This window comes from Esox lucius, chromosome 5 (genome assembly GCF_011004845.1).
Source record: "Esox lucius isolate fEsoLuc1 chromosome 5, fEsoLuc1.pri, whole genome shotgun sequence".
Lineage (NCBI taxonomy): Eukaryota > Metazoa > Chordata > Actinopteri > Esociformes > Esocidae > Esox > Esox lucius.
The window spans coordinates 11170073-11186415 of record NC_047573.1 but is presented as its reverse complement, the minus strand read 5'-3'; the positions used below and the strand labels follow the sequence as shown (position 1 = coordinate 11186415).

The following is a 16343-nucleotide window of genomic DNA, read 5'->3' as shown; positions in this document are numbered from 1 at the left end:
TTACCAGCAGGTATACTGTTTACTTTGCAGCCACATGAAAATTTGAATATCTGCACACAATGCTAAAAATAATCCCCCAATGATTTTCTTTGATTTATTTTAGTTTGGTTGATATAGTGTTGCCTGTCCTGAAGAAAATGGGAAAAAAATATGGAGAAAACGAACAATATTATATAACAATAAATTATTTTGAGCACTGGAGGAATGCATAGGTTAAACTTGTCCTGAAAAGCAAGATGAGATAGTCACATTTCGCCTTGACTGCTGAGCTGTAGATCTAAGTAGCAAGCTAGCTACTGTAGGCTATAAAAATGGGAATTCCAAAACACACGTTGCATAAAGTTAGCAAGATTGCTAAACTAGCTAACTGTTATCTAATTACTTGCTAAGTCTATCTAGAGTTAAAGCACATTCGTTTTCTGATATTCCCCATGTAGATAGGAGAGCTGATTTCTCAAATATCTCTATTAGGTCCCTCAAAATGTCAAGGCAGTACTATTAAATGTGACATGCAAATGAGAAACTGTAAAGTTACATATTATTTTAAATTGTATTTTTAGATGTTAATCATGTAAGATGATTGTCTTGTGCAATTGGGCTGTACGCTGCTAGCAATACTCGGCCCTCATTCAGGGGGGTTGCGGTTGGTGGGTGTCCCTTTGGTTGATGCCTGGCAATGTGGGTGGATTGATTTCCTGCCTTTTGGGCCCTGTCCGGGGCCTCCCCCGGGTAGGGCCACAGTGTCACCGGACCCCCCCGTCTTCCAAGGTGTTACGCTGCTATATTATTGTGCTGGGGGATATGAGGAATGCACTACTAACTTTTTTCAGTCTCCTCCAGTTTAAAATTTTAGGAGGAGATGAGGTCCTGGTCCACACCTGCGGAGTACCTGGTTTGGGGGGCCCGTTGCTGTCCCTGTCCTTGTCCACCTGGTCATACTTTTGACCTAGTCTAAAATCAAATAGACTCTGGATTTAGCCCAGAGACATTTATTATTCCAATTGGACTCTTAATATTTCACCCGGCACAGCCAGAAGAGGACTGGTCACCCCTCTGAGCCTGGGTCCTAAAATTCGACCTTCTTAGGGGGTTTTTCCTAGCCACTGAAATTCAACACTACTGTTGTTTGCTCCTTGGGATTTAAGGCCGGGTGTCTCTGTAAAGCACTTTGTGACAACTGCTGTTGTAAAAAGGGCTTTATAAATAAATTTGATACATTTGATTGAAGATACTCAAAAAGCAATTTAGGTGGCGGGAATGGGCTTCCATAAAAACACTTCCGAAAGAAGTGACGTGACACAATAATTTGACACCCCTTTAGGTTGAGCACGCGCAGGCGTAAAAAGTTACTGTTGCTACTTGCTCCAGGAAGAGAAGAGGCATTTAAAAAAAAAAAAACTGTCTGCGAAAGATAAAAGAGGTTTGATATTGCCTTTTGCGTTAAAATAAGGTTTTTAAATCCGAACAATACCATATTACGTGGTCGCAAGCGCGTGGAAGTGTGTATATGTTAGCCAGTTAGCTAACGTTAGCTGTCTCGCGCAACAACGACTGGAAGTGTGCGACTTAGCAAACCAGATAATGTGAGCTCGCTAGCAAGTTTCTTGTTTGGTTACGAATCTAGTTAGCAGGTTGCATTTTATATAGGACTATTGATGAGGTATTGTGATTGGCATTACGTTAGGTTGTATTTATTTAGTTTAGACTTCTAGATAGTCTCACGCGACTATGCGCTTTGGAATGTTGGATCGTCTCAAACAAAAATAAAGCAGTAGAAGCTAACTCTTCTGTGCTTGCTAGCTAGTTGTGACCAGCGTGTTTTCCTGTACATTTATTTTGAGTTTATATAATGGATGCTGCTATCAAGAGAAGAACCTTGACCTAGTTATTTTTGAACAGCGGACCTAGCTATTTGGATGTACAGTGTGTATTTGTTTTGGAACTAGCAAACGTTAGCGGTTGGCTAATGATGGGGGCCCCAACATAGTTAGCCAACTGATAATAATCATGGGAGGATGTGTTGGGAGAGAACGCGAGGAAACACAGGGCCACGGTTCATCAAGGAACGGTGGAAGGGCACACCGAAAACGTGGAGGTAAGTACAGTATTCATGTTCTTTTACGTGGCTTGGTTGTCTTGAGTTAATTTAATATTAATGTATGGTACGTGTATCGCTTTAACGCACTAAGCATACCAGTCTCTCACATTACTGAAAAACTTAAATCGATAGGAATTGCTTTGCCTTGATTATGGCACCACAGCATTGCACTCGTTGCCCCATTTGGTCATTCGTAAAAGTTAACTACTCAAGTTGTCTTGTCACGATAGTATTTACTGGACATGTGAGTTCTGAGTAAGGAAGCAATACTATTACATTGTGCCTGGGAATTCTGTGAAGAATGTCGTTAAAGGGGGTGAGTATAACTGGTGCGAAATGGCTAGGCAGTTTGCAGTGTGTACCGGTTTCAATCGGTGACGTTTACTCAACAAAATGGGCGAATTTCTAGTTCAGTCGTGGGTGTTGTTGGCCTGGAATGCGTTCTCCTAGTGCGTATGTCCCGGAAAATGTTTGAGTAAACTCTACATATGGGATAATTTTGTGTTGTCGCCTGCTTGTTTAAAAAGTTAATCTGCCAACACAACTACTACACAATTTAACCAGGGAAAGCTGACGTGACACCTAATACTCTATGTCGTTACAGGTTTTGCTGCTGGAATGTAGCTTCTTGCTAAATGTAAATTTAGAATGTAAATACATGTAAATGTAGAATGTACATTTGTAGATGGGACAGAGACTGCAGGGTTCAAATGGACTCCAGGTATTCATGGATTTCATGTTTTGGAACTTCCTTTTTGGGCTGTATTCTAATCCCAATACGTCCACAGTGGGAGCTGATGAACATTTGGTCTAAAGTGCATTACTAATGCTTGGAAACGTGAAACAAACTTCAAAGAAGGCTACTAATTAATAGCTAAATCTTTTATCACATTTGTCATAACATTGATTACTGAAAATGCATGTACAATATATTTTATTGTGTTCATGAATTGTGTTTTTAATTGAGCATTTATTTTATTAATAAATGAACAAACAATACAATACCAGCAACATATGGAAACATGGGAAAATACAGGAAATCACCATGTTACAGAATGATTATGAGGAAACAATACAGGAAATGTTTATCATTGTAATTAAGATATAGGCCTCTTAGCTCAATTCAGGTCTTATGAAAACGGTGTCAGTGAGTTTATAGGGTTACGTTTTTCTTGTTGCATTTAAGTCTTAAAGAATTCAGTAACATTTAAAATCAGCTAAGAATACATGCCTTCTGTTTATGGGTATAAAATATGACAGCAAGGGTGATTAGAATTTAGTCAATTAATTTGTTTTAACTGGAGTAATAGCAGATTACATAATTTAAAACAAAGGTATGGAGCTTGTTAATTGTTTTTAAAATGATGTCACCAAGTTTCCCCGACTTGAGTATGCAGTCAAAAAATTGATTAATGCGATTTACATTGTTGTTACTATAGAACGTACAAATATTATATAGATATATATAGATGGATAGAGATCAGAATAAGCAGATGAATACTCTGTGTGTTACAAGAGTATATTTTATGTAATATATAGTGTACTTTATTTTGGGAGACAACTTCTAAGGTCTCATCCTGGCTTCAACGCAGTTAATATCAGATATGACAATGTTCTAGTAGAATTTCCTTCTTGGAGGGAACTTATTTGTTGAGTGGAGAACCAGTTCTATAATAATCAAAAGTTATTGCGCTTTATAGAATGTTCGTTACCATGTCCGTGACGGGGGCGCAGTGTGTGAATAATGAAAGACAATGGGGGACTTCCAAAGAACACCGGTCCTGTGGCACCTTCCTGCTTCCTGTCAGCACCTCTAACCTGTTGAACATTCAGATATGCCCAGGACCATGGGAACAACACAGTGGGCAGTTGCACACTGGTCATGTAGTGCACTAGATCTGAGGACCTAGTTTATAATGCTCATTGAGGAATTACGAGTCACCAATGACTTGAGGGAGTTCAAAGGTTTATTTGTCAAATTCTGAAGAGAAGGGAAGGAAGACATGTCTGAAAATGTATGCACTCACTACTGACTTTGTTTAAAAGAAAAAGACAAAGTGATGTCCTCAACAGTCATATGATCTCAGGGCCAGCATGTAGTGTTTCCTGTGAAAACAAGGAGAAGTCACATGTTCCCAGGGTGTTAAGTTGTAGACAATCTGCTGACTTTGTGGATGGAAGTATTGTTTAGTTTCCTGGTGTAGGGTTAATGTTAATTTGGGTGAAAGTACTTATTTAATTATAGCACAGGCCTAGTTTTGTTGTCCATTGTCTTGCAGTGGGGTTAGGCCTATTTTTGGAATGTTATGTCTGTTGATATGAAACCATGAATCAACTGAACTTTTTCCCATCAAAGTAGTGTAGCCACCAAGACAGGGGTTAACTGATATCTTTTTTCAAGAATATCTTTTTAGGTCTTTCACATAGGTTTGGCAGGGTTGGAGTTTTATCTGTGAGTTCCTCCATGCTTTATCTATAGCACCAGAATGTAGAAAAGTGTCAGGTCAGGCACAACTGTTGTCAGTTACAGGGGTGACTTGTTTCACAGTAGATTACTGTTGTAGATTTGAATTCCATAGAAATGATTCCTACATTACTACTTTAGGGATATTCTGTTTACGCAGGGGCTAGATTAGAAAAATTATTACCGGACATTTTCTACATGGCATAACATAATTATAATCGTATAAAGCGCTTATCAAATGAAGTGCTGCTAAAGGTCCTTTAAGGCCTTTCATAGCTAATGGGCTGAAATGTTTTGCATGTTTTATTTCTCCATATTTAAAGAAATGTATTTTATCATAGGACACAACTGCATGGCATAGGTTTTTTTACTGTACTTTATTCAGTTAACTTGATTAAGAACCCATTCTTATTGACCTGGGTGGAATGTTAGCAATTAGAGTTAATTGTCTATCCATCACCTTGGCTATGGGAAATTTGAACCAGGGACCTTCCAGACACTAGTCCGATGCACTATCCATTCTCCCGGCACATTCAGTTGTTTTACACATGGGGGGATGTTTAATGCGTGGGATCTCTCAGTTGACTGTCTTTTGCCGAAGGGAAGTTTCCCCCCTTTGCCTCATAGAAGAGAATGAGTTTGTTGGGTACCCAATCAAACTCAATGTTTCAAAAATATGTTCAGTTCATCACTACTCAGAAATTACTGAAGTGATATTTGTGGATGGTGACTGAATATTATTTACTCCAAGTAAAACTCTATGTCTGAATATACCTAGCTAATAAATGTGATTCTGACATTGTAAACAAACTATCTAGTTTATTGTGAATTGCAGTCTTTTTTTATTTTATAAAGTTATTGTGTATTCCCCATGCATTGCCAAATTAAGTCAGTTCAAGCGATTGAAGATGACACTCCAAACACATCTCATGAATTCCTTATAAAGCTTTTTGCTAGATATGTTTTGGGTTCACTGTGTTCATTGCAGATAAAGAGAAACAGCCAGGCCCACCAGTCTGTCCTACACAGATTGGCTCTTAATTGCATTGTCATGGCTTAGCCACTGAAGATCACGTAAAATGTCTTCCAGAGGACACCTTCCTCAAGAAACAAGACGTTACAAACTAGATTTAGATGGGAATTTAAAATATTATTTTACTTTTTAGATCAAACGCTATTCTAAACAGATGAATAAACCGAATTGGTCAGCAGTGAACTGGCTCTGTTGTAAGTTTTCAAAAAGATAAAGGCCTACTTAGCTTTGTGGAAAAAAATACTATACAGCTCAATTGTTGGTTCAACACAAATAGCTGTATGTTGAGATTGCTTCTTCATGTCCCGTAACATTATGAAACGTGTGAAGCAGTCATGTCTGTTAAGTGGATTCTGGCAACACCCTGTCATGGCTTAATCGTCCCCTTGAAAACCTCAAGACATTTAACAAGCCCTGCATGAGACGCACGCCCTGCTAATGGTCATGTCACTTTTGTTTCTCCACTGCATTGCCAGCATTCATTGGCCACGAACGTAGAGATGCTTGCTGGCCTCTGTGCTATATCTGTATACCTACAAATAGGCCTGCTTAGTTCCAAACAGTTTTGCTAGATTCTGTTGTGAAATCTAATTATAAAAAAAAACAAAAAAACATTGTAATCATGTTCTGCTTAAGTCTAGTTTGTCTTGATGCCTAGTCTTGGCAATGTGATTACTGGAAGGTCTACCAATGTTTTTTCCCCCTAATATTTACCAGGGTCATTCACCCAAATCACACATTCCCAGGGTATAAGTATTGTGTATGTTTTATTTTTTCCCCCCTTGTGACATTGAGATTCTGTATAATAGAAATTATAGACAATTATAATATTTTTGTTATTATAGAACATTCTTACAGGAGGCTGGGCAGAAGTGAACTGCATTCCACAATATTGGCCTTGTCCTGGGGTCAGAAACCTTGTTCATGGGAACCTGCTGGGCATGCTGACTTGATTTAACCGACCTCGAAAACAAGGTTTCTTAAATTTAGTCAATCACTGAACTGGTCACTTAGCTCAGTCGTAGTGATGTGCAGTTGCCTCAAGATTTGAGTAACTCATTACTTTCTGTTTTATACACACACACAACTCATCCAGTTCAGCAGCTCTGGAGACAAGCTGGAACCAAAATCTGTGTGAGATAGAAACATATTGCTGCAGGCAACATAGAAAAGAAAAACACATTCTAAACAAATAATTAATTTCATGCTACAAAGATTAATGGAATGAATTGGTTATTGTTAGACATGTTAGTAGAACGAAATGCAGGATGTCTTCCTCCACTCAACATGCTTCAACTCATGCTTCAACTCATGCTTCAACCACTGCAGTTTTGTGATTCAAAATGATAGTGCTTTTTCCCAGTGGGGGTCAAGTAACTACATTCCGTAAAAGAGCTTCTTGGCCTATAGATCTTATCTGTATGCCCAATGAACTTGCATTGTTTGGCGCACACATTTTATAAGTCTCTGTCACAAATTACAAGCTTCAGTAAGCTCTGTGTACTGAACAATGGTTATTAATCTTTTAATAATTTAATCGTTTGCAGATTGTAATATTCAGAGCCTACTATCAGAATAACTGGTTGTAACTGTGTGACACATCGTTTGACAGAACATGTTGAAATGGGTCCTGCCGGTTCCCTGCAGCTAACCAGGAACGGGGTGCTTGACCCCTTGCCTAGACAATGTCCTGACCTAATCCCCTTTTGAGACTGATGATCAACAATTACAGGAAGTGTTTGGTTGCAGTCTTTGCCCCAACAACATGTTACTGATTCTAAGCTGAGGCTGATTACTTTTCTTCTTAATAAATAAAATGTGTTCGCTCATGTTCCCTTTACCTAATATTAGGTAGTGCTTTAAGACCTGTTAATGTTTCCTGTCAACAATGTTGAGCCACAAGTGAGGGAAATACTTGAATCCAGTTCCTGAGGGTTGATAGAAGACCCAATGTTAAGACTGTACTCCCTGCCAATCCTACACTTTGTCCTGATTAGGAAGCTCCTCATAAGCTGCCTGTACTATAAATAATTTATTTGGATGAAAGGTGACCTTTTAGATACTTGGCAACTGTCTTTGTTGCCCCTCCTCGCTGCTGTGGGTTAGTCTGGTTGTCAATGGAGAGCCAGAGAAACTTCTACCTCAGCAGTCTTTCTAATTCCTCGACCCTTCAAATGCCCCCATTTCTTGGTGGATAACTGGAATCAGGCCTGTTTAGTACCTCGGACAGGAAGTCTCATTCCAGTACTGACCGTAAACCTCAGCTTCTCAGCCGGATGTCATGTCCTGGGTGGCAAGGACCCTTCTATCCGTGGTGTTTTTAGAGCTGCTTGTCCGCTGTCTGCCTGCATCTAATCCAGCCCGCGTGTTCATGTCATGCAGTGGAAACTGAACTAGAATTTGTAGCCCTGTGTGGCGGTCTGCCTGACTGGTTTAACAAATGCTAAATGGTGGTTTCTGGACAATGTTGTCAGTGCTAAGCATGGATAATATTTCAGATATACACGTGCAATACTAGATGCTCTAATTATAAATCCTGACAGGGGATCTTGGAGCGTGCGTCATGTTTGTGTGCTTGTTTCTTCACTGGCAATTTAAAGCACTCCTCCAGACTGGCCGACCTGAACAATTTGTTAATATCTTGTTGACTGGAGTAAAGGAATTAGCATTGTATGTGACGCACTGTGATTGCCCCACTTCCACCCTGTCTGGAATGTGAATGGCTCAGGGGATATTCTGACCGGCTGTTACTTTTCAAACCACACACTGTATGACTGGAATGCCTGGTTTATGTAATGCAGATGAGCTGAGTCAAGACTGGTCTTGCTGTGTTTTGTTTTACCATGCTGCCCTGTGTCTGACGGAGGGGGGGACTTTATTACCCTCTAAGGACTGTGGCGCCTTGCAAGCGCTCTGGTTACGACACAGCTGTACATCTGTAAGGGCACACTAACGCTTTTCAAATGCTGACGTGAAACCTCAGGAGATGGTTTTGAACCGCTACTCTCCCATCATTTCCATAGTTTCATAATTTTAGCAGCAGGATATTATGCTGGCAGCACTCTGATTTTCTTTATCACAATAAAAGCCTTAATTAAAATGTATAAGGCAATATAGTTAATCTAGTCTGTAAAAAGCTAACTATATTGCCTTATACAGTGGGGAGAACAAATATTTAATACACTGCTGATTTTGCAGGTTTTCCCCACTTACAAAGCATGTAGAAGTATGTAATCATAGGTACTCTTCAACTGTGAGTGACAGAATCTAAAACAAAAATCCAGAAAATCACATGATTTTTTTAAGTAATTTGCGTTTTATTGCATGACATAAGTATTTGAAACATCAGAAAAGCAGAACTTAATATTTGGTACAGAAACCTTTGTTTGCAATTAGAGATAATGTTTCCTGTAGTTCTTGACCAGGTTTGCACACACTGCAGCAGGGATTTTGGCCCACTCCTCCATACAGACCTTCTCTAGATCCTTCAGGTTTCGGGGCTGTCGCTGGGCAGTACAGACTTTCAGCTCCCTCCAAAGATGTTCTATTGGGTTCAGGTCTGGAGACTGGCTAGGCCATTCCAGGACCTTGAGATGCTTCTTACGGAGCCACTCCTTAGTTGCCCTGGCTGTGTGTTTTGGGTCGTTGTCATGCTGGGAGACCTAGCCACGACCCATCTTCAATGTTCTTACTGAGGGAAGGAGGTTGTTGGCCAGGATCTCGCGATACATGGCCCCATCCATCCTCCCCTCAATACGGTGCAGTCTTCCTGTCCCCTTTGCAGAAAAGCATCCCCAAAGAATGATGTTTCCACCTCCATGCTTCACGGTTGGTATGGTGTTCTTGGGGTTGTACTCATCCTCCTTTTTCCTCCAAACACAGCGAGTGGAGTTTAGACCAAAAAGCTCTATTCTTGTCTCATCAGACCACACGACCATCTCCCATTCCTCCTCTGGATCATCCAGATGGTCTTTGGCAAACTTCAGAAGGGCCTGGACATGCGCTGGCTTGAGCAGGGGGACCTTGCGTGCGCTGCAGGTTTTTAATCCATGACGGCTTAGTGGTTACTAATGGTTTTCTTTGAGACTGAATTCTTACTGGTTGGTAGGTGATCAAATACTTATGTCATGCAATAAAATGGAAATTAATTATTTAAAAATGATACAATGTGATTTTCTGGATTTTTGTTTTAGATTCCGTGTCTCACAGTTGAAGTGTACCTATGATAAAAAATTACAGACCTCCTACATGCTTTGTAAGTAGGAAACACTGCTGATTTTGCAGGTTATCAAATACTTGTTCTCCCCACTGTATATTTCAATGATGGCTTTTGATTAGAAAAATTAATTCTGCTGGCATAATATCCTGCTGCTAGACGAACAGTAATGAAGCCTGGTATGGCCATCAGTATGTCTTGATCGTTTACCCATTAATGGCCAATCGGTTTTGATGCCGAAGGCGGGATGGCGGTGCACCTGTCGTAATTACCGAATGCACTTGTTTTGCGTCTGGTTATGAGTAGGCATACTTTTTATATTCTAAATCACTTTAGAAATCTAGAATTGAGCCATCTTTGCTGTAAAAATACCTGAAAATATATTTAAAGGGAAATGTGTACGATTTGTACTGTACTACTCGCAGACATTCAAGAAGAAATGACGAGTACACGTCTGCAATTAATGTTATGTTAAACCACCTTGGGGAAGTGCATTGGAGTATAACGAGTTTACATTGAAATCAACTACTCCCTTCTCTTCAATTTCACTTTTTTGTGACACGAGCTCGTGGTTCTCTGCTTAGTACCACGTGAACGCCTAAAAGTTTGAGCTAATACAAAAGATACCTCTCTATATAGCTCAAGGTAGTGGGGGGGGCGTGAACTCGCGGCCTTCCGCATCACAACAAACGTGAGCGCCCTTAGCACTGCTCCAACCCGTTGAGCTATACAGAAGGCACAGTTATTCATGAAATCGGCGTAAACTTAAAGCTAACATTCCATTCACAAAGAGCGTTCCATATACAGTATGGATTCCACGTGACGTCACACCGTGGTGGGGGCTTGGTCCACTATGTCCGTTGCTTAACACTGGCTGAAACTACATTTTCAACGATAAATCTGTAAATAATAGAATTTTAACATTCTCAGATACGACAAAGCTTATTTTCACATCTAGTTATTAAGGAGTTTATTTATTTATTTTATTTATTTTTTTGCGCCAGTGGTGTGTTTTCACTCAGTTTAACTTTAACAAAAGCTGGCATGATTTGCTAAGCTTGCTAACGTTACATTAATTTAGCCAGCAACTCTTAAAGCGATTGAGCTAGCAATGCAGCACATACACAGTTAAGTATATTACGCCGGTTAGATCTGCTACTAGCTACTGATAAGTTTGGTTGGTAGCTGCTAGCTAACTATTATAAGTTCTCATTTTGCCACCTGACCGATGCTGCAATGTGTGTCATGTCAGACTGCCATGCAGTCTCCTCGTGGATTGGTATCATTTTAATACGCCCCCGTACGTAATCTGCCAGGGATTTTACAGCTGGGCATGCTAGTCCTGAGGGAATAATGCTACAACAGAAACACAACGTTTATGAGCTACCTGGGTAGATTTGTAGGGTTGTTCTTAATTAAGAGCTACATTCTTTTCTGTGTCTGGTACACCCAGCCTGTATAATGTAATTAAATTCTAATTACGTTTTGGTGTTACTTTGTATTGGTTTTATAGTGCTTGCGCCTGACCGTTAATTGTTAGAATTCTCAGTGCAAGGTTTCTGGTTTGGAGCGTCACTATAATGTCTTTAAGGCCAATGTCTTTAAAGACAATTACAGTTGTCTGTTGGGCCAGACTATTGCAGAAGGCGCATCGTGTGCAAGATTATATGGCTAGCAACATGCAAAGTACACCATTCCTCCATTACTGGATAGTAACCTAGTGTTGACATGTATATCATATGTCCACACCCATGGGGTTGAAAACAATTGTGATACTTGCTTGGCGTCAACTTGGATGGATTCCGTTCTTACAGAGGCCTGTGTGGGCTGCCTATATTACCAATAGACTGTACTGAAGCATATACGCCAGTTTTAGCACTGCAATGAAGCTTGTATTATTTTACAACACAGCCTTATAGGTGACTCATGGAGAAATGGATGTGCATTCCAGTAGAGTGTCAACCTCTTAACTCTATGTCCCGCCCTGCAGCCCGCAATGAGCCCCTGAAGAAGGACAAGCCCAAGTGGAAAAGTGACTATCCCATGACGGAGGGCCAACTCCGCAGTAAGAGGGACGAGTTCTGGGACACAGCCCCGGCATTCGAGGGCCGCAAAGAGATCTGGGATGCCCTGAAGGCAGCCGCTGTGGCCCTGGAGTGCAATGACCATGAGCTGGCCCAGGCCATAGTGGACGGAGCCAGCATCACACTGCCACATGGTAACATATTGAGAAGTCATTGTGGTTTCAGATCACCATCACAAAACAATCTATAATTTTTTTTTTTAAACAGTGATTACCCTTGACAATCTGTTTTGATGTTTTTCACTTTGTGCCTGAGCCAATATGACTTTCCATGCACGTTGAACCAACCAAACCTTGTCTTTTCCAGGATCCCTGACAGAGTGTTATGATGAGCTGGGGAACCGCTACCAGCTACCTGTTTACTGCCTGGCCCCACCAGTCAACCTGATCTCAGAGCGCAGTGACGAGGACCCCAGCGACAGCCCAGAGCCCACTGCCGCTCCGAAGAAGGAGTTCCAGCTGAAGGTGCGACTCTCCACAGGCAAGGACCTGCGCCTCAGTGCCAGCATGGCTGACCCCATCGGGCTGCTGAAGAAGCAGCTGCAGGCTCAGGAGGACATCGACACGGCCCACCAGCGCTGGTTCTTCTCGGGCAAGCTGCTCACGGACAAGACCCGCCTGCAGGACACCAAGATCCAGAAGGACTTTGTCATCCAGGTCATCGTCAACCCTCAGGCCCCCATTAACTAGGTCTTGTGTGAGAGGAGGAGGAGCAATGGAGAGACCCGACTACATAGGAGGGACTTGGGATAATGGCTTTACCGCTGCTCTTTAAGACATTAGATGAAATTATTATTTTTTTAAATACAATAAGGGAGAGACTCTGAAGTGCTGCTTTTCAGTGTTTTCATTGTCCACTATTAAAGAGTGTGATTCCTGTTCAGTGTGTGCGACTTCTCTGTAAGAGGGTTGGTCGGTCAGTTGGTAGGTGGGTCCAGCGGGTCCCGGCCACTCGCTCTGACGGGTCTTCTCTGTGTCCCTCCCGGCACCGACTTTCAGAGTCACACTGTCCGGTGAGCCCTCCACCCTCCCAGTGCGAATCATGGTAGATCTGTCCCTTAGATGAGACACTGCAGGTGTTCACCGCATGATGCGGGCACATGATCTGTCGGTGACCGTCGGCCTGGATTCAAATGCACCTGTATTTTCGTTGTTTTATACTTTTGTATTTGAGTATTTTCAAATACACAGCCCTAAACCAATTTATTTTTGGAGTATTACTATTTAAGTATTTGAATAGTGTCCATGTTATTTTTCAATTTTAAATGCATGATTGCATTTGAGTCAGTGCATTGGATTATTTTCAAATACTTTCCCAATGTAATTCCAAACACTTAAACGTATTTTCTGTAACTCAATAAATCTAAATACTTTCAGATGTACATGACAGTAATGGTTGAAATAGTATTTGAATCCAGGTCTGCTAGCATTAACCAAGTGCCAATAGAAAACGCAGTCATTTGGATTGGTTGTAAAGCACATCTTTTTCCCTACCTGGACTCTGCTCTGCAAAGCCTTTAGACCATAAGGACCAGGGGAAGGGACTGAGAGGAAAAAACCCTAATAATCGGTCATGGATGCCTACCCACCATCACCTTCACTCAAATACAAACTATTTTTCTTTCTTTTTTTAAGAAGTTAATCTCAAACAGAGCTTTTTTGCACACTTAATTATACTTGCGTGTTAGTTTGTGTGCCTTTAAGGAAGAAAATGGAACAGAATCCTGGAGAAAAACACTAGTTTTACTGCTAAAGCCTTCTGTCTCTAGATTCAGGTCTGATCTTTTCATAGAGCTATAAAAATCCTATATATACTGCTGCCTTTTTCAATCATCTGTCTTTATCTGTTATTGAATTTAAGATTTAATGCTGGCGTTCGAATGGATGTTGGCAACATGTTGTTCCTACAGTGGTTGTTTGCCCCTCCCCCCGTTTTTATGTACTTTAAAGTTGCTGTAATTGAAGAGCCACGCCATTGTAAGTTGTGCTACATCACAATCCTGAGCTAAACACACTAACAGTTTAATGGTCAATATGGTAGACCAATGTAGTCATAGAGGAGGAACAGTGCTTTCGTCTATCTGTCTCTGAGGGCCCTTAACTGTGTCTGAAGGACTCTTTTATCCTTCTTGTCTTTGCTTTGGCAATTTTCTTTCCTTCTACAAATCTTTCGCCCTCAGGCTTAACTAGCAGGGTGGTCAGATGCATTTCAATCCCTCTGTATCTGCCTGGCGAAAAGCCTGTGCCCGTAGCCAACCAGCCCAGTGTGAAGTTGGCTCACCAGGGTTTTGTCCATTCAGCACACAGCGTAATCATCACCTTGCTTCACCCAAAGGACAGGTCAAGCTGAGTATCTCTGCCCCTGTGTGCCTATGAGGCCGTGCTGCCATGGAGATGGCAAGAGGTAGGCGTTGTTTCCCGTAACCACGTACATAGGGTCAGGTCTGTTCCTAATCTAGACTGTTCAGGGGAGGGCTTGCGTCGGACCCTTTCAGTGGTGAGGGGGATGATAGAGGACTGAGACTGTCTTTGCTGTGGTCATCCCAACTAATTGCTGCTTCTCATTTACTGACCGCAGACTGGGTAGGGAAGAATCAAACGAAGAAGCACTCCGACTGCAATCAAATTATATTCCCCTCTAGCCTTAATGTGGAACATCAGAAACCCCATAATACACCTTGGCAGATGGTAAAGCTGGAGATGGGGAAGACCTGTACCTGTAACCCTGTGTTCTCTTCATGGTTATGTTGGACTTTCAGGATTTAGTTTTATTTGTTTTTGTCCAAATAGGCGTCATTTGAACTTCATCAGTGTAGCTTAAACAGTTTATAACTGTGCTGGGAATATATTAAACATTTATGCAAACTTGAATATGTTTTTCCTTCATCTTACATTGTATGTGCAATAAGGAATAGACCTCCTACCCCTTGATTCTCCATATATTATGTCTATACGGTTGCATTAGCTATGACTATTGTAAAGGTTTTTAGAGACATAGAACTTTACGTAGAAGCCTGCTCTGTTCGTATTGCTTTGTCTTTGGACAATCATGTTTTTTGATCTAGTCCCATGTTTCTTATTGCATTTGCCTCAGTTTTAAATGTTCTCAGTCAATAAAGCATTCTAATGTCCTCTTAATGGAATGTCCCAGCTGTACAAATGTACCTTTTGTGATCTCTGTGTTGCCCTTCGAACTCTGAATGTTTACAGATCAGTTGGGCTTAAACGATTTACCTTTGGCATAGACCCCCTTAAAATTGTCCTCCTGCTGCCTAAAGCGGCAAGTGTTCTGTTAGCTGGATCTCGCTTCATTTTGTCTCCTCATTGCTCTTTGAATATGGCTCGTGTTAGCTTAAATGATGGTGGTTTGTCATATGAGATACGTCAGCCTTTTGTCGAGGTACTATCCCTACATGAAACGGCACAAATGTGGAAACCTCACTGCAGTCAGTATGTGGGGTCTGCACTAAACTGCCTGTAACCACAAATCTGATTCACAAGGCAATGGCCTCTTGCTGGGGTTTGTACCAGGCCATGGGAGCAGGAGGGGACTCTGATGATTATCCTCCTGTCAGTAACGTCGTAGGAATGATCACTGACGCGTACAATTCATGAAACACTTTTTCCCCCTGTTTTGGTAAGAATGTGGGTTTACGCACATGTGGGGTCATTTTGTGGGTGAGGTCAGGGGTTCATTTTGTAACTTTCGGCAGTGTCCTCCGCGATGTGAGGCCTGGTACTCAAGTGGACTCAATCCCACTGTGGATTATAGCTGGTACAAAGCCATATGGCTATGGATATTTATTTTAGTTATTGTGGATTAAAAAAGGACAATGTAGACTGCTTTACTTTTCTCTTGAACCTCCGATACCAAGAAGCCATTGCATTATAATGAAGCGTTTTCCTTGGGGTGTCTGGAGGCCCTGACCCTTTGCTCTGTTGCTTAAATCAAGAACATGCCTATTGTGTTTTTGATTAAGTCCATGAGGATATAAATGTATAAAGATCTGTATAGACATTTAGGACAATATACATTATAATAGAGATTTCTGAAAATGTTGTCTTCAACTTATTTTACAAGTAAGTGTACATGTGTACATTTATAAGCTAATCTCATTTTCAACCTTGTTTTTATCTGTCAAATAAAAGAAATTACTGGAAAAGGAAAGCTGTCTTTATTCATACAATCCTGTATCTGATTCTGTGGTCTTGTGGACTAGACTGTCCTAACCAGCCAAAGTAAATTTGCCTATGTATTTTGTTCTTTTGCTTTGGTGTTCATTTTACTGTTCAGAACATTGAGTGAAAGACATTGCACCTACCCCACACATTACAAGTTCAAGTCATAGGTTTGAGTGCCATCTTGTGGATATAAATTCTACATGCTTTTATTCACAATTCAATGACACTCTTTTTGTGTAGTGTTAAATTAATTTATTCTAAAGAAGA

At 41.0% G+C, this 16343-nt stretch overlaps 1 protein-coding gene across 2 annotated transcripts; it reads left to right on the top strand.

Moving 5' to 3' along the window:
• Positions 1-1316: 1316 nt before the first annotated feature.
• Positions 1317-15032, top strand: ubtd1b (ubiquitin domain containing 1b). 2 transcript variants are annotated; one of them, XM_010865140.4, is made up of 4 exons: positions 1317-1420; positions 1947-2095; positions 11802-12029; positions 12202-15032. In XM_010865140.4, exons 2-4 carry the CDS (start codon positions 2008-2010, stop codon positions 12582-12584), a joined length of 699 nt encoding a protein of 232 aa, XP_010863442.1. In that variant the 5' UTR covers positions 1317-1420; positions 1947-2007; the 3' UTR covers positions 12585-15032. The 2 variants fall into 2 exon arrangements, with proteins under 2 accessions (XP_010863442.1, XP_010863435.1); XM_010865133.4 differs by having other exon boundaries at positions 1317-2095.
• Positions 15033-16343: the final 1311 nt, after the last annotated feature.